The sequence below is a fragment of the Acanthochromis polyacanthus genome, chromosome 4 (genome assembly GCF_021347895.1).
Source record: "Acanthochromis polyacanthus isolate Apoly-LR-REF ecotype Palm Island chromosome 4, KAUST_Apoly_ChrSc, whole genome shotgun sequence".
NCBI lineage: Eukaryota > Metazoa > Chordata > Actinopteri > Pomacentridae > Acanthochromis > Acanthochromis polyacanthus.
The window spans coordinates 22,393,867-22,412,240 of NC_067116.1; the positions used below are offsets into that span (position 1 = coordinate 22,393,867).

Sequence of the window (18,374 nt, forward strand, 5' to 3'; positions counted from 1 at the left end):
ACTTCTGTATCGCCCATCCCTGTCATGCAGAGCCACAACACAGAGACAACAGGGTGTTTGTACCTCTCTCGGTGTAGCGGGTACATTTTACAGCTCGCAGACAACTCCTCTGCAGCAGAACAAGAAGAAAGACGGTCCAAGTTACAGGGTGGAACATACCTGTGGAGCTTATCAGGAGTTACAGTCAAAGGTTTTCCTGCTGATGTGCATTCTTTAGTACTGATCTTCTAATAATTCACAGTAACAATCCAAACATTTTCTACCAAAACAGCTGCACAGTGCACACTTGAAGTAGCCTAAAGATGGTGAAAACCAATCTGATGTAGGTCAGACTTGCTTAAGAAGTGGCAAAACCCCGAAGTAAGAAATAAACACACTGAAACACAGCACGGCTTTGACCGATATGAAAACACACACATACAGAAAGGACTCAAACTCACTCAAGGCCCACTGAAATGAGCGCTGAAATCACAGCTCCACTTAAAAATGGTGCCTCTGCAGATTTGTCACACTGAATGCTGTTGAAAGTGCCTCATTAGCACATACTGTACGTAATAGTGAGTCAGTCCAGAGGCTCCTGCAAATGTAGTGTTTTTTTATGCACAGATCATAGCTGGTGAACCATTTGCTGCCCCCACATCTCATATTCAACAGCACAAACGTCACTTTAGGTGACGCATTCAGGTGCTCCTCTTTAATGATGTGACCACACTGTTGTTACTGGATATGTTGTTGTATATAATCAGAAACTTCCCTTCGTTTGAGTCTCCAACATAAAAGTAGAGGATTTACATCAAACCTACATCTCCATCAAATCACAGGTTCCACTTTCACAGGTGCCTCCTGCATGGGTTAGATGACAGGGATAAGTGCTTTAAGACAAGCTGCACACAGCTTGAAAGAACCTGGGGGGACTAACATTCATTTTGTTTATGGACCTGAAGTGGCTCTTAATCGAGATTCTCCTCCTTCTGTCAAGCGAGTAGAAGAGCTGCAGGCTGTTTATCAGGAGCTGTCCAGGTTCCTGTCTGTTTAGGGTGGCCCAGCAACTAAATCCAGCATTTCTGCGTCACTTTCACTTGGAGCAGGTAGCTGAAATCTGCTGCTCCCAGAGGACTGAAGTGGAGCTGATGTCTGTTTCAAGCTCCGACAGAGTAAATGCATTAAACAACACAGGCCATCAGCCCAGATGTTCGATTGTTTGTTAATGTCAAAGGACTGATGTTCCCATTATGGTGTTTGCCACTGACATCGACTGAATGGTGGACGGTCCACTTTAAGCTTTTTATGTCGACACTGTGGCTCGGTGCCACCCACTGGCTGCCAGCTCCACTTAGTCTGTCACGTTGGCATCAACACATTTCAGCTCATTCTCTCTGTGCAGTGAGTCTGATAAGTTCCATTACATGTAGAATTCGATGGAGAAACAAAGGCTACATACTGTGCGTAAACATGAAGCTAATGTTAGCGCCTAAAAATTGACCCAGCAGGGATTTTGCACATTTTTGAAACATGGAACTACGCTGTCCCACTGTTAGCTCAGTGTGAGTTAAAGTGAAATATTGCAATTCATCCTTGAATCTAAGTTTTTTAAACCACTTTGCTGGCTGTAAATATGATAAATGAATTTTATGAGCGCTGTGTGACACCCTGAACACACCATTAGTTCCTGTGTGACTCATATGAGGCTTTAAGGACATTTCAAGTTCACCTTTATGACCACTTTACTTTGTGGGATCCTGTCTCTGAGCTGAGAAGTAGCTGTTGATAAAATGAGGGCAGTGAAGAGGTAGAACACCAACACTGTTGCATCACTGTTCAGTTTACTGGTGAAGAATTATCACACCAAACACCCCGATAATGTCACTTACATTTCTCCACACCTTCAGTTTAAGCTCTAACTAAACCGTAATCAGAAACACATTAATATGTGATCCTCTGGGAGAAAAATGTTTATGGTGGCCTGTTTAATTAGCCGGCAATTTTAATACATTTCCAGTCACAAACTACGAAAAATGTATGAGTCAAACCCCATTAAAGACAACAGAGTGCCGATGGTTTTGTATAGTCGTTTAAGGAGCAGCTTAATTAAAATGTCACTAAAGTGTCCCAGAGGTTTGACGCTGACAGCACACGGACTCTGGTAATGTGAGAAGGGTTCAGGTGTATTTGAACCATGCTGGAGAGCTGGCATGTATAATTCAACACACACACACACACAGAGTTAATGAGACTGAGCACAGCATGTCACCAGTACCTTCCTAAAGCAAAACCACCCAGGATCTCCTGCACAACAGTCAGTCTGGAAGTGGTCCAAGCTCCGTGTGTGCGTGTGCGTGTGTGTGTGTGCGTGTGCATCTGATACAAATAGCACAGTGACAGACTAGAGGAAAAGGAATCAGAGTAACTCTATTCACTGCAAGTGGTTTGAATGACCTCTGTTTGTGGGTTTTGTCATAAAACTTTAAAAGTAAAAGCCCTGTGTATGAACCACAGCTAAATGTGACACAGTCAGGATCTTTCAACATCTAACTTCGACCTTCTTGTGGTCGTAGCTGTCATTACGGTTTAAACGGACATCAGACTCGATGAAATGAGGTCAGGCCGTGCGGTTCACAAATGTAGGATCCCTCTCTCAGTGATGTCCATCAGGATGTAAACAAAGAAAAGAGCACAGTGTCACATGTGAACTGATTATAAAATTGAGACTGGTTGCTCCTAAAGGCTGTACATGGTGCAGCTAAACCAGACCCAACAGTCACGTTCCCATAAAGAACGCAAGTGGCCACAAACTTCACTTTTAAACCGTTTTGGATTTCTCCAGCTGAATAAAACATTTTCAGACAGCAGAGGAGAACCAAGTGAAAAATTTCAGACACGAATCTTCAACTTACCCCATGCTCCGAGGATCTGGATGCTGTTTTTGGGACAGATCACTTTCTCTTTTTGTTCTTTTTCCTTCTGTCTCCAAAACGATCCTTTTCTTTCCTGAAATCCTGTCGTTAAGTCACATTGCTAAAAAAAAAAAAAAAAAAAAGACAAATCACTTCCGACTCCAGATTCCCCGGTTCCCCCTCCAACAGTACTCCTCTCCGCTCAAGTCAGTTGTTGTACTCCAGCCTGCCTGCCTTCCTTTGTCCGCGGGTTTCCACGGCGAGCAACACCGCGGATCCGTCGTCTCCGTGCGTAATTACGCACCGTGAACGTTTGGCTGTGCTCTGCGGGACGGACAGACGGAAGAATGTCGATGAAAGTCGGGCAGCGGAGTGCTTTTGGCTCCAACCTCCTCCAGGACTTGTGTGTTGTGCTCCCCTCCCGCCTCTGTGCCAGATCACACTGGGATCCCATTCAACTATCTCGGTGGGACCGTGGAGCCTCTACGGCGCCACCTAATGGCCACAGTTCAAATTAGAAATGAGCTCCTCCTGATTCCACCCTGTGCTTAAATGTCAGGATGTGTAATATAACATATAGAAACAGCCTGCGGACAGCCTTAAACCCGCCTCAGTGCGTATTCATGAGTTGCAGTGTTAGAAAAGGTTGAAATGACTGTTGGAACCATCAACCAGATGGGCAACCCTGCACTGTCAGTGTGGGTCTCACGCCAAAGCCTATAATGTTTACTAGAAAGCTGTTTGTGTAGAGCTTTGTGACAGTCGTCGCTAAACAATAACATCTATTAAAATCTGAAAAAGTGAACAAAAAATGCTGTTGAATGGATAAAAACATATACAACTGTCAATCTAATTGTAAAACATTTAATAGAATTGCTGTTTACATATGCATTAACTCCTGAATATATAAAGATTTTATTCAGTTGAGAGTTGAGCAGCGATTATATCATCAGCTAATTGTGGTCATCCTACTAAAAATCACATATTAGGCACAGCACAGGTACTTTATTTTGTTTTAAAACAGCACAGAATAAATGTTGCTTATGCTGCAGAAATATGACCTTAGACCTCTGAAATATCATTATCACACATACGTAGTTTTTTGAAACGTCATTTTCCTTTCGAAATTTTACATTTCTTCACGAAAGTGACTTAATCCGATGTACTGGCCAAACGATGGCCCATTTAGGCTGAACACAGAGAATATTATACCATAAAATGTAATGTTAAGGCAGTTCTAGTATTAAAATTCACATTTTTCACAGAGCTGCTAATTGGTCCCAAAAAAAAGAGGACAAGAAAGCTGGATAATTTTTCATTAGTTTATTTCATCTTATTAAAGCTTCACAGTCTTCCCTATGAAACTGCTGAGAATCATTTTTGTGTGCTTGGAAAGAATCACTCTGTTCCATTAATTTATACAGGCCTTTGTTTACAGTCCCCAGTGATTTTAAAAAAAATACCATTTATTTGCATGAATATGAGCTGAACATGGGAGAGCGGAGCCTCAAATGTAGTGGAAGAGCAATGGGAGCACTAATCGTGCTGCTCAGTGGCCTGTTACAGCGATGCAGCTGACTGCTCCTCTGTGCTGGAGGGAGGCAGCAGGGAACATCGGATCTCTGCCTTACATGCAAAAAACCCTTGTGCTCATTTAGAAAGACACTTCTCAGACGATCTGAGGCAGTTTGCAGCACAGCTGGACAGACTGGACAGGACGGAGCCGGACCCCCAGGCCTTTGCCTTTAAAGCACAGGGCATTAATCACCTCTGGCAGCACAGTGTGCACACACAGATGGGTCTTCTTGGAGAAGGTTGCCCTCCCTCTCCGGTCAAGCAGCAACTGAATCAAACTCATAGTGTCTTTTTCACGCTCACTGGGGCAGACCTGCAGGATGTGGTAAACAAGGTACTGCACTGGAAACCAAGACAGACAAGCACATCTTAAACGGTTGCCACTTTTTAGGAAGCTGTTCTGATATTAATCTCAATCTGAATGTTACAAAAGAAAAAACTGGCATAAATGACTTATGTAAGATGAACTTGCTCAGTCAAGCATTTTGCAAAACTCCCCAGTGAGGAGGTATTCTCTCCAGATATTTATCTTCATGTACATCATTCACCACTCAGCTGACAAACAGTCAGGAGTCCTTGTTTGACCACAGTTCAATGTGGTGTGAAAACTGACCACCAGGAACCTTTCTGAATAAATCTGTCATGACTGTGAGGTAAAATTGCTGTAAAGATGTGCATATCTGAGTGCAAGTTTACATCCTTTTAGGAAGTTCTGACATCAGCTGTAAAGCAGTCTGACAGAACCTGTGATACTCAGTTTATCCTCCTCTCAGCATCTGTCTGCCACACAACACTGCTTTTAACTCAGGCAAGTCCATTTCAAAAGCATACATGTTGTATGTTAGTTTCAAGTGCTTACAAGTTCAAACCACACAGAGATCAACTGAAACCAGCTTCCTGATGAAACCCAAGAAAAACGTTGATGAAATATTGACCTATAAATCTAGTTAATAACTGCCTAGTGGCATTACAGTGACATGATGGGGAAGTAACATTAATGAGGGTTGAATGGGGAGATGTCAGTCCATCCCTTTCCACAGGTTTCATGTTGTGCCAGTTTGTTGTGGTGAATCAAATATGATGGCAGATCCAGGAAACACAGAGCAGACAGCTGTACTGACACACAGCTGGAGGCACTTTGAATTATGATAAATATCCAGTGTTGTTCAGGCTCTGGCTTGAATGTAGCTCATTAGGAGAAATGGATGCATAAACATCAAATTACTAGGAAATGTGGAGGTTTGATTCTAGGTTGGTTTGATTCTAGGTTTGATTCTAGGGGGTGGAACTCATGTTTTCTTTGTTTTACAGCAAAAATAAACTCAAAATGACTCTTTTTAAAAACAGATAAAAAATTGATTTACTACCATACAGTATTTCTTTGCACTGTGTGGAACTTCTACTTTTGCTCCACCTGTTTGTCTGAGCATGTAAGATTTGTATATCTTTATACAGACACACACGCACGCACGCACGCACGCACGCACGCACGCACGCACGCACGCACGCACGCACGCACGCACGCACTCTCTCTCTTTTGGTTGTGTCAGTTGCTTGTTTGTGATAAAAATCAGCTCAGACTGGATAAAATGTGGATAGAAAAATCTAATATAATCGGTATATGTAATATCCAAATCACAGGATGAGGAAAACATTAAAAGCTTGGGATGACTCATGAGTTGGTGAGTGCCAAGAGTCAGTATTTAGTACAATTTCCACCATAAAAGGGCAGAGCTGACTAACAGAGCTGCTCGGTTTTTATCAGATCCACTACTAGCATCATGAAAACTAAACCGGTTGTTTATTTTTTTGCTCTTTTCTGAAAATCATAACACATAGTACTTTGCATGCTTGCATGAAATGTCCTAATTATTTCTACAATGCAAGTGTAAATGAAAGACACATGTCAGTATTGCCCTTTTCCTATTAGGATTTATGGTGGTCAGTTTGCCTCTAAATTTGAACAACTGGTTTTTAAAGTAGAGCCCCGATGATTGGACAGGAAATCTCAAAGACAGATTTTTTTTCTCAATTCCTAAAGACACAAAAACACATGTTGAATGGATAAAAGATGTTAGAAAAATCCAAAGCAGTTTTTTTCCCCCCTAAGTGTTCCCACAGCTCTAAGGCTTTGATCAAATCTGAAGCTGCCTCAGGCTTTGTTATTACAGCTCAGTCCTGTCAAAGAGTCAATAAGAGTCAGTCTGAGCAGCAACAGAGCACAGAGTCTATCAGAAGCTCAAGGTTTAAGTTGAAGGTTTACATCCATGCAGAGCAGCTGGAGGCTACAAGCACACTGAGGCACACATCAGTAAAATGAAAAAGACTAATAAATTAACTAACAATTGACAAATGATGTAAACATTTTACAAGGTACAGCCGAAATAATAAAAATGATTAATATATTAGAAACAATGCAGACTAAAATGATGGATAAAATGTCTGTGATAGATTTTTTTTTGCATCTTGGTGGTTATTTATCACACAGTAAAACAGACCATGAAATAAACAACCTGACATAATTAGATTTTTCTCCTACGTGTAGAAAATAAAATGTTTTTATTGATTTGAAACACTGTCTCACTTCATTGCCATGCTCTGAATGGTGAAATTTTCCAACAGACAAACTCTATCAAACAGCTGACAGGTCATTTTTGGGTTTAAAAAAAACACGACAGAATGAAAAGAAAAATATTGAAAAATCCAATGCAAAGATCTATATACATTTAAAGCTATACAAATATTCAGTGTTATACAGTTTTTGAATATACAGAAAGAAGAAAGAATTAGCCACATTTCTTTGAATATTTTTAAAGATGCATCAGAAACACAGTGTCTCTTGTCCATTGAACAGACAGCAGTCTGAAGTCAGAAGCGAATAAAAGTCACTTCAGTTGAGGGTTTTTACAGAACCAGGGCAGTATATTCTGTCCCATCTATACATCCGAGAGTGTTTATATCCAGCTTTGCCAGTGTGTTGAAATATAATATCATCCATTCAGGTTAATCAGTATAGAGGCAGAGAACAAATGAGAGATTTCACACCAAACCGACAAACCATGTGCAGAGGAGCTGATTATGTGATATTTTTGGAGCTCACAATTCTCTTTTCGCTTTGGTGGCTTATAAAAACTTGGCCATGAAAAAAAAACAACACATGTACCTGTTTTGTTTTCAGCGCTGCAGTCCTTCAGCACTGGAGTACAGACAAAGCAGCAGATCTAGAGTGGGGGTGCTGGCAGCTTGGTCGATTGATGGGAAATAATGGAAGATTTATCTGCGTGTCTGGTGTTACACCAAAATCTGTGGCCTACCAGATTCCTTAACATCGAGCACAAAGATTAATAACTTGACAAAGCTGGCAAGACCCTCAGGAGCCTCATAAGTCCCACTGGATGGGCAAATTTGTTTGTGAATGTGCACCACTAAATTACAGTGAGGCCAAGAGGCCTTGTATTGCTAATTATTTCTGAGAAATCCTCTTATTAAAGCACTAAAGGTCCTGCAATTAAATTATTAAAATGAAAGTACTGGTTTGGTGCCTCCAACTGTCATACATAACGTCACCAGATTATTAACAGTCAAGCATTAGTGCAGTGTTGTAGCTGCAGCAAGTTTGAACTACTTCATATACGGGACAGAACATAAATATAAGTTCTCATTTCATGATTTATAAAGAAGGAAGAAAAAAATGCAGTCTGATTCAAAAATCTGTTTTCAGTTTCTGGACTTGTCTTAAAAGTTTTCTCTCTGGGCTCATCTACTTTTGCTTACCTCAGGTGTTATTTTGATTTCAATTAATATTACGCTTGTCTCCCACTTCCCATGTTAGTAATAATGAATATCTGATTTACTATCATAGCTTATTGTTATTTATGTACCAGTGGACAGTAATATAAAAATGTTACTTGTGCCTCATAACAAAGGGATTATTCTAAATTTTTAATATAAAACAATAAAAGGGTTATTCATAAAACATGCAGGGCAATAGCCTCAGACACCCAGATCTAATGATGCCACTGGTTCCATAATGCAAAACGTAATTAAGAAATTCTGTCAAGTCAACTTATCTTTTATTGGTTACTCAGTGTAAATATATGGGGTTTTTTGTTGGAATTCCTAGTTAACTGAACTTAAAATATGTATTTGTTTTGTAGTTCCAGAGCACTTTAGATTTGATGCATTTTGACTTTAAATGTTGAGTGGAAGAAAGGATTTCATAAAGTTTTTAAGAAACAGAACTGGTCTATAGGCAAACTTAACAGCATGTATTGTTTCAGAGTTAAAATTCTAAAGAGGCTCTTGTGTGTTTGTAGTTTGAGAACACAGGCACGGTGGAAACTTTGTAAAATTAAGTTATGGTTGCTTCTTTTTATAATCATCAAAACGACACTCACCATTAAAATGTTTAATACTGAATTCAGTCTATGATTGTAGACTTATTATTTATCTCTTTGTTACAGGAAGCAGCTTCACAGGATGTGTTGAAATATCAATACTAACATAATATATGATATATGCCAGAAAATGACTTAGTATGAATCATAACATTGCGTGTCAAATGCAATATACCAGAAAATACCTCAATATTCTGCCACATCTGGTCAGATTCTGCAGTATGCGAGCCAACATGCTTTCCTGGCCCATGCCTCTGCAAAAGTAGTCATTTGGAGCACAGCCATACATTGTTTTAGTACCGACTCAGGTTTGATAAATAAATGAATAAATAAATAATTGCTTTACTGGAGAGGTTGTAAGTTTTCAGCGTTAAATACAGAAGAAACTATTGAAACATTAAAAATGTTAAACTAAAGCAAGTCTGTGGGTCATGACTGTCTATGGGACACGTTGATTCTGCTTAATATGTTAAGTTAATTTAACTTATCAACTTACATTAATGTAACTTGGCTGGATTGCATTTTCACAACTCAAAGAATATTTTTGAAGTAATTAATCAGAAATGCAGTTTACTCACATCTTTAGGGCAGCAGGGGAACTTAAACTTCTAAGTTGAATAAACTTCAAATAAGCTACAGTGCAGCAAACGTTCTGCAGGTCTGACATCAGGCTGTTCACCGACTATCGACAGCAGAGGTTACATTTATCCAGGATCAAAAACCTAAACCACTGAACAGCCTCTTTTTAGTAATAATAAAGTAACAGTTTGGTGACTGTACTTACATTTGACCAGCAGAGGGGAAGCTACGCAAAAGAGTCTGCAACGACAATGTTCATATCTATGGTCTGCAGCGAAGAAGACGCCATGTTGTTACGTAATCATCCGGCGACCGTGAATGCGACACACACACGAGGATGTGCGACTTGACGACTAAATAGTGTATTTTACTGTATATTTTACCATCACACCTCCACTGAATATCTCGTTACGCTTCAGAAGAAGAAGTGGATCAGAAATGGGGGACTTCTCGTCGCTGGGGTTGTCGGACTGGCTGGTTAAACAGTGTAAACAGCTGGGAATCAACAAACCTACTCCTGTCCAGCAAAACTGCATGCCAGCTATACTAGAAGGTAACACAGAACCGTGAGCAAACACTGTATGATACGTGTTTTATATTCGATCTATGGCTGTAGCAAATCTTTGGCTTAGAAGTATATCACCTGACTGTCTAACTTGAATGTAAATATCTCAATGACTGCTTTTACTCGGTCGAACCCGCAGTTTTCACAACTAATGCAGATCCCCATTCAAAAACATATCAATGTAACGCCAACGCTAATCAGCTAAGATAAACACCCAGAAGGTGATAAATAATAAAAGACTTAGTAAACTTTTTTCGTTTCGGAATGTGGCTTAAATCAAACCCGAATAATCAGCTCTTTTAAATGATGTTTCAGTGGTCGGAAACGAGGCAACTGCTTACAAGTTTTTCCTTTAAAATACACATTAGAGGTTTACAACCAAGTCAAAATCTGTTCCATCAAAGTCCAGACGAATTTATCATAACTACCCCTAGATCATAAAATGTTTAAACTTGGGAACCTATAGTGCGTCAAAATTAGGATAAGCCAAGATACAATAAATTATCAGATTTTTGAATTGGGTTTGGGCTCGGCCGCTTGGTATGTCAGTGAGCCAGAACTCGGTGTAGATGGATGATGTGTGTTCTGCCAAACAGGTCGTGACTGTATGGGCTGTGCCAAGACTGGAAGTGGGAAGACAGCAGCGTTTGTGTTGCCGGTGCTGCAGAAACTTTCAGAGGAGCCTTATGGCATCTTCTGCCTGGTGCTCACTCCGACCAGGTCAGAGCTGTCAGCAGGGGACACAGATTCACTTTACGCTTTATATGAAGTGCCTCTTTTTCCTGAACATTGCTATTCACTTCAGATAATTTAATTTGTATTATTTGATGTTACAGTAGATTGTCAGCCAAAATATTCAAGCCCTTGGCATGTCAGCTGTAAATCAGCTTCACGTCCAAAGTAATGTTTCTGAGAAATCAAGAAAAAGAAATGCAGTCTCTTTTCAAACCCATGAATATATATTTAAAATGTACTATTTTTGGATATCTTAAAAGCCTAAAGTCAATTATTATTTCAAATTTGTTTATATCAAATGTATAATGGTGATGATGCTTAATTGAAAAATATGTTTAAACTTTTGAAGATTCCCTGTTTTCAACTCATGATGCTGTAAATGTGATGTCACACAGGGAGCTGGCCTATCAGATCGCAGAGCAGTTTCGAGTCCTGGGGAAGCCTTTGGGACTGAGAGACTGCATCATCGTCGGTGGAATGGGTAAGTGTGGGCATCAGTGCAAGAAACGTCTATTAGAATCTTTAGAATCCTTAATGGGTTTTTCAGTGAGATCTCAGAGTGGAGCTGCAGCTGACGTTAATGTAGTCTGTGCATCATTTTCCTCCATTAGGTGTTTAATTGCACATTGAGCGTTTGTACAATTGTACATAAGAGTGTATGCAAGAATTATATTTTTAAGCTCAAACTGTGAATTATGAAGGAGCTACTTCAGATACATCTCATAGTTTAAGCTTTTTTCAACACCCATGTCCTAAAATAATAGTAAACATTGCTGCCTGATACGATGGCCTTCCTGCTTATGGTGTCTGTTGCCTGTCTGCTGTGCTGACACTGACTCTGCTGTGTTGTGGACAGACATGGTGAGTCAGGCTCTGGAGCTGTCCAACCAACCTCATGTGGTTGTAGCAACGCCGGGCCGCCTGGCCGATCACATCCGCAGCTCCAACACCTTCAGCATGAGCAAGATCCAGTTCCTGGTGAGTCCTGGAAACACCAAGAAGAAGATTTTTTTTGGATTACATTCAGACTAAGTTCAGACCAGACAATAAGTGTATCGTTGTCCAGATAGCCGCACTGTGTATAAGCTTAATTTTTATGTGGATGTTCTTAAGAAACATTTTTAACATTTCTTTTTTTTCCCACCAAAAAATGATTAAAGATTTCACAAAATGTTGAAAATATGGACATTGGAATTTTTACTGAAATTGTTTTTCCCCCCAACATTTTCAAACTTTAACCTGGGTCAGTTTTTCCTTGCAGGACGACACCAGGGTTAACTTATGATTATGCCTGCTCTTAAAGTGACATCCACTGGCAGGTGCAGACAGCTTCTTACATGCACACACTCGGCAGGCAAAAAACAAATCTACTTCAACTTACATCTAAAACATGCCAAATTTATTTTAATGGAACATTTTCAAACATAACTGTGAATGTTTAGCCTGACAGGCGTTATCTGCCTATCAGTGTTCAATATGAGGCAACGCTGATATTTCATTTTAAAGCCTTTATCAGCAGATACTGATATTATCACACATCCTAGTAAGCTGTCATTTGTGCAGAAGGTACGTTCCTGTGTGGAAGCTGATGCTTTATTTCTCACCTACAACTTATAATGCATTAGAACCATCATAATATGCAAGATACTGTTTTATTTTAAGCCTTTTAAAATACACTGCTACACTTTCAGTTATGTAATAACTTGTCTGGCTAGACTTGACAAAAAGAGCACAATCCAGTGATGGAATCAGTGTTATGAATAGTTGACAGGGTCCCTTTAAAGAAATATATATAAAGAATTTAACAGTGATGTGTATTTGAAGAATTCTGTGAACAGTTTACCCATAAAAAACATTTAGACATTATGATCATTTTTTTGTCATCTATTGTTTCTTCTGTCTTTCAGCCATTAACGGTTTGTGACGTCTTCCGATTTTCTGTGTCAGATTATGGACGAGGCCGACCGGCTGCTGGAGCAGGGCTGCACTGACTTCACCAAAGACCTGGAGGTGATTATGGGGATTTTACCAGCCAAACGGCAGACGTTGCTGTTCAGCGCCACGCTGACTGACACCCTGCAGGAGCTGAAGAGCATCGCCATGAACAAGCCTTTCTTCTGGGAGAGCACATCAGAGTGAGTAACCTGCTGCTGTCTGCTCACAGCAATATTTAGAAACTCTACAGGTTCAGCTTTGACCCGCAGTAAAAACACTCAGGGCCAGATTTTTGTCCCTCATTTCAGATGGATTCTCTCTCTGAAATCTTACGTGCTGCTCTTGAAAAAGGAGCTTTAGATTGGAAGATCAGATCTGATGTGAGAAGCAACTGCATTTCTCGCACAAACACTTTCAGACGTAAAAGTGAGAGTCGTGCAAATAATGGGAGCTGGAGAGTTATGCATGGCTGACTGAGCAGTGTGGTAGATTTACAAATGATTAAGCTATTTTCAGGCTGTCTCTCTGCGTGATTGTGTCTCAGATATATTCCTAGAGAGTTGTGTCCCTGAATGAAAAGTGTTAGACTGGTGACACCAAACTTTAACTGAGGGAAGAATCCAGATGTAACCAGTTTCTACCAGAGAACAGATTGTTACCAGGGCTTGTATTGTTGTTGTTACACTGAGCTGAGGCACACTGTTATCGTCTTTGTTCACCTTTTCATATTACCTCATGCTGTCAGAGGTTTATGTGTGGCTGGGATTCATTTTCTGTAATTTTTGTGAAATGATTTCATGACTCACAGCTCTGGTGTGGGCAGGAAAATGAGTTTAGTTTTCTTCTGTATGAACAGACAATGCACAGACATTTTTGAGTGCTGTGCTGAAGCTGAACATGAAGGCGTCTTGACTGCATCATTACAGAGTTAATAACATTCAATCTTCAGCACACACTTCTTGTGAATCCTAAATTCATACAGAATCAGTGTCCCACACACTAACTTGCAAACATGAATTTATTAAGGCAGCGTTTTGATACGAGACCATCAACAGGAGAAAATTTAAATTCATAGCCTTCTTCACAGGTCCTTTACCTCTATGGACTCTTCTTTCTGTCAGTCTAGAATGTATTTGGTGAACAGGTTGTAGTGATTTGTTATGCTGTTGTTAGAACACGCACCGTGGAGGAGCTGGACCAGAGATACATCCTCACCCCGGAGAAAGTGAAGGACGCCTACCTGGTCCACCTGATCCAGACGTTTACTGATGAGCATGACGACTGGTCCATTATCATCTTCACCAACACATGCAAGTAAGAAGAACACAAGTGGTTTGAAGGAAACATGCACCTTTACAGAGTAGTAGTTCAATCTAGTGCAGAGATCATACAAGTAAGGCAGCATGCAGTGATCATTTACATGGACTGCAGTTCATATCAGCACAAAGTTTCTATTTGTGTGACAACTACATAAAAAATAATGTAAATCTTTTAATTTCTGTTTAATTATGTGAATAACAATACAAAAATAATTAGTTTTGTACACAAGATGCCAAGTGAAGCAAGGTTTGCTTTTTTGATGATTTGGGCTGATGTGAAAAGATTAATGGCATTAAATAAGTTGTCATTCTTGTTCAGGAACTGCCAGATCCTCACCATGATGCTGCGGGAATTTAACTTTCCAACAATCTCCCTGCACTCCATGATGAAACAGGTGACTCGTCTGCACAGCAAAACCTGCGTCATCATCAGACACATTTCAGTGAACTGCTGAAGGACGATTGAGGGTCGTGTTGCAGGAGTGACAGCTGTATTCTAATCTAATTTACTGGTCAATTAAGTCTGCGCCGACAAAGAACTTGACTTTGCTTTGCTTTGTGCGAGATAAAAGTGAGAAGAGATTTCCTCCAACACAGTGATGCATCAAATCTTAGAACTCCTCAGTTTCTGCTGGATGTGGAATTAAATTTGTCTCACTAAAGGGACAGAAAGATTGAGAACTCGGTGATAATATAGAAACCATAAGGGATTAAAGCGGATTACACCAGATAAACGAGCTTGTTGTTTATATTCTGCAGAAACAACGATTTGCAAACCTCTCCAAGTTCAAGGCCAGCGTCTACAAAATCCTGATTGCGACTGATGTTGCTGCCAGGTAGGAAAGTTTACTTTGTGTTTAAACAGAATCACTCCTTTCTAAAGTTGCAACACAGAGTTTTAAATTGAAATCCCTCCTACATGCAGCTGTAGACTGCTGTCAGTCCAGATCATGCTGGTTTTTTTTTTCCTGATGGGCAGGGGTTTGGATATTCCCACTGTCCAAGTTGTCATTAACCATAACACCCCAGGCCTCCCCAAGATCTACATCCACAGAGTTGGAAGAACAGCAAGAGCAGGTAGTGGTTTTACTGGTTAAGATCATTTCTTACCTCCAGTGTTTTCCAAGGAGGATTTCTGTACGTGCACAGCTCGTGTGTGACATGTTCTGCTTCTACAGGCAGGAACGGAGTGTCGATCACGCTGGTGACTCAGTACGACATCCACCTGGTTCACTCCATTGAAGAGCAAACTGGTGAGTCACACCAGGAGCTTTGATAGAGCACCTTTACACTGCTGCATGTTTTATGGAACTCTTCGCATCAATAATGTAAAAACTGGGGCTGGGACCAGTGATGTTACGAGATGTGCCGAGGCTTCGAAGCGTGTGTTGAGTAATGGAGGGGGCGTTTCCACGAAGCGCGTATCGAGGCTTGTTTCATTTAGGGGAGGAGCCAAAAATGATGACGTCCGAAGCCTCGTTGCCTGGCTGAACCACGTGACTGCTTCGGAAAGTGGTTCAGATTTTGCCGTGAGGTCTGACAGCAGGATTAACCCCTCAGGCTCCGTTCAAAATGTGGGTTTTGATAGAGCGTTGTGGTCAGTTGAGAGTTTGGATAGTTTGGATAGAGTTTTGGTAGTCTGGATACTAGAGTTTGGAAAGTGTTTATGTAGTTTGGATATGGTTTGGAGAGTTTAGAGAGAGAGAGTTTGGAGATTTAGGAGCGTGAGGAGAGAAAGATAGGTGATAGGATGGAGCCAACCAGGAAGTGGAAAATTTCCCGTGTGGGAACATTTTGATTTTTTTAACTCCTAATAAGGTAAGCTAAATCTAACATTATTACAGACACATTAGGTTTGCTTGTCAAGAAAGTGTATTTTTCACCGTTTCTTATTTTAGTCAAAGGTGAGGTGTTTAATGTGTGTCAAAAAAAAGGAATCGTTTAAAACCAGAAACTGTTGAAAACCTGTTACTTCTGAATAAAATGAATTAAGTCTCCCCTTTCCTGTACATCCTTGTCTAAGTTATACAAGCATATTTAGTACAATCTTCCTAGTTCCACAAGCACTTTCACTGTCCTCTGCCTGCATAAGGCCATGCCATTTTCCTAAGGTGACAGAAAGACATTATTACACAACCTGCTACATTATACGATACTACCACATTGGGGAAAATTTACACACACAGAATACATGAAAATACATTTTATTATACACATATGTGATCATTTATCTATAGAAATTATTTGATCATACATTTTTTTGTTTTTCATAGTCATTCCCAACAGCTATAATGAACAATGATTCAATGCATCAGGCAAGTGGTTCAGATACAGCTGCCTGTGATTATACACTTGACCAGTAGGTGGTTTTGTGTGCTCATGAAGCTTCAAGAAATGAACCCTTTTAAGGTTTGTACAAAGTTTAATGGCAATCCATTTAATAGTTGCAATATTTTACTAGCCACAATCTACAAATGTGGACCTCATGGTGACAAGAGAAAAAGGGTCAAGGGATCACCAAGGTCATTAGGTTTCATTCTGTGAGAAATATCAACATCTGCACAAAATGTACTGGCAATTCGATTCAGTAGTTGTTGAGATATTTTGGTCTGTGCGTCTCGAGAGTGACGTGGGGCTCAAGTGGTTCAATGCCTCATGAGGCTTCATCTCACCATCACTAGCTGGGACTTTAATGATAAATTTGGATTTAGTTTGGAGTCTGACTGTTTGAGGCTGTGGACAGCTGTCTGTTATACAGATAACGAGTTCAAACAGGTGCCATCAATACAGCTAACGAGTGGAGGACAGAAGAGCTTCTTAAAGAAGTTACAGCTCTGTGAGAGCCAGAGATCTTGCTTGTTTGTAGGTGACCAAATACTTATTTTCCACCATAATTTACAAATAAATTCTTTAAAAATCCTACAATGTGATTTTCTGGATTTATTTTCCATATTCTGTCTCTCACAGTTGAAGTGTACCTGTGATGAAAATTACAGACCTCTGTCATCATTTTAAGTGGGAGAACTTGCACAATAGGTGGCTGACTAAATACTTTTCTGCCCCACTGTATTTGCCTTTACTACAATCCAAAAAGCTCAGAAGACGGGTCATATGATCAGCTCCTGGACAGATACATGACCTCTTCCTTAGGAGATGTACAAGTTTGTTCAAAAAATGGTTCATAACTGGCATGTGTTTTTTTTTTTTAAACAGAAACCAAACTGAAAGAATATCCTGTGGAGGAGAAAGAAGTCTTGAAGATCCTCACCCAGGTCAACGTCACACGGCGGGAGTGTGAAATAGTACGAGTGTTTCTTCTTTTCATATCTCACCTCGTGTTGTTTCAGCGCACAACAGATTAGATTAAAATGACAGAACAGGCCAAAAATTACAACCACAACTATGAAAGCACTGCATAAGGTTTACACAGTGACTGAGTTGTTTGGATTTGTCAGACTGGATGTTGTAGATGTTTAAGACGGCACATCATCTCATCACGTTTGCTCAGAGAACCTTTGAATCCATTGGGTTTAATTGTATTTTATATGGTGCTGGTAGCAACTCTGATATATAATTTAGTCAGGTAAATTTGTATTTGTAGGGTCTCACCCAAAATAATTACACTTCTCAGGCAAATTCACATCATTAACAACACTGTTGGGTCTTAATCGTAATAATTAAACTTGTTCATTTAAACTGCAGCACCAGTCTAATCTCTACTGGGAAGCATTTTGGTTCAGTGGTTGTAGCTTTAAATGCGGTTCTTTGAGTAACACTGACTTGACTTACTAGATTGGCATTGTTTTGACTGTAAACTGCATTACAGAAACTTGAATCAACGGACTTTGACGAGAAAAAGGAGATCAACAAGAGGAAACAGCTGATTCTGGAGGGGAAGGCGAGTACATGAAAACATTTCTCCGTTTCTGTTTGGCACCAGTGTGAACATGAAGTGAACCCTGAATAATCACAGCTAACAGAACGTGAACCAAGAGGAATTAAAGGCTGATTGTAATGTTCCCGATTCAAAACTAAGCTTTGAGGACTCGGGTAAATTAAAAAAGAAAGTTCCTTTTTAATTTGTGATCCTGCTGCTGTTTCAGGATCCAGACCTGGAGGCCAAGAGGAAGGCCGAACTAGAGAAGATCAGGAATCAGAAGAAGAAGTTCAAGCAGAAAGTCCAGGAGAGCATTCAGAGGCAGAAACAGGGACAGCAGAAAAAGAAACCGATGGAAAGAAAACCGAACAAAAAGAAAAAAGCAGAGCAGGCTGCGGCGTGAAAACTGCTTCATGTATATACTGCAAGTTTCATTTCTGTACAGTACCTGTAACATTTGTTGAATCTGAAAATAAATTTCATACGGTGAAAACAGAA

The 18,374-nt window shown here is 40.1% G+C and overlaps 2 protein-coding genes across 3 annotated transcripts in view; one reads left to right on the forward strand and one right to left on the reverse strand.

Moving 5' to 3' along the window:
* homer3b (homer scaffold protein 3b) overlaps positions 1 to 3,336 on the reverse strand; it is a 63,404-nt gene extending 60,068 nt beyond the window's left edge. The window contains exons 1-2 of one of the 2 annotated variants that reach the window (XM_051947215.1): positions 2,895 to 3,336; positions 64 to 109 (exon numbers count right to left, since the gene is read on the reverse strand). In XM_051947215.1, coding sequence (XP_051803175.1) covers positions 64 to 86 — 23 coding nt within the window. In that variant the 5' untranslated portion in view covers positions 87 to 109; positions 2,895 to 3,336. The remainder of the gene's footprint in view (positions 1 to 63; positions 110 to 2,894) is intronic. The other variant, XM_051947216.1, reaches the window with a different exon arrangement.
* Positions 3,337 to 9,728: 6,392 nt separating this feature from the next.
* Positions 9,729 to 18,374, forward strand: ddx49 (DEAD (Asp-Glu-Ala-Asp) box polypeptide 49). Its single transcript, XM_022205961.2, has 13 exons — positions 9,729 to 9,998; positions 10,607 to 10,730; positions 11,141 to 11,226; positions 11,602 to 11,723; positions 12,693 to 12,880; positions 13,854 to 13,994; positions 14,319 to 14,394; positions 14,759 to 14,835; positions 14,979 to 15,076; positions 15,178 to 15,252; positions 17,213 to 17,301; positions 17,826 to 17,897; positions 18,103 to 18,374. The coding sequence occupies exons 1-13, from the start codon at positions 9,884 to 9,886 to the stop codon at positions 18,277 to 18,279; spliced, it is 1,440 nt and encodes a 479-aa protein (XP_022061653.1). The 5' UTR covers positions 9,729 to 9,883; the 3' UTR covers positions 18,280 to 18,374.

What these genes read in the sequence shown, in the direction of transcription:
- ddx49 (XM_022205961.2), top strand. Translation starts at nt 9,884, where the DNA reads ATGGGGGACTTCTCGTCGCTGGGGTTGTCGGACTGGCTGGTTAAACAG. An exon ending in CATCATCGTCGGTGGAATGG is followed by an intron (nt 11,227 to 11,601) that starts GTAAGTGTGGGC and finishes TGTTGTGGACAG; the next exon opens with ACATGGTGAGTCAGGCTCTG. An exon ending in CTCCATTGAAGAGCAAACTG is followed by an intron (nt 15,253 to 17,212) that starts GTGAGTCACACC and finishes TTTTTTAAACAG; the next exon opens with AAACCAAACTGAAAGAATAT.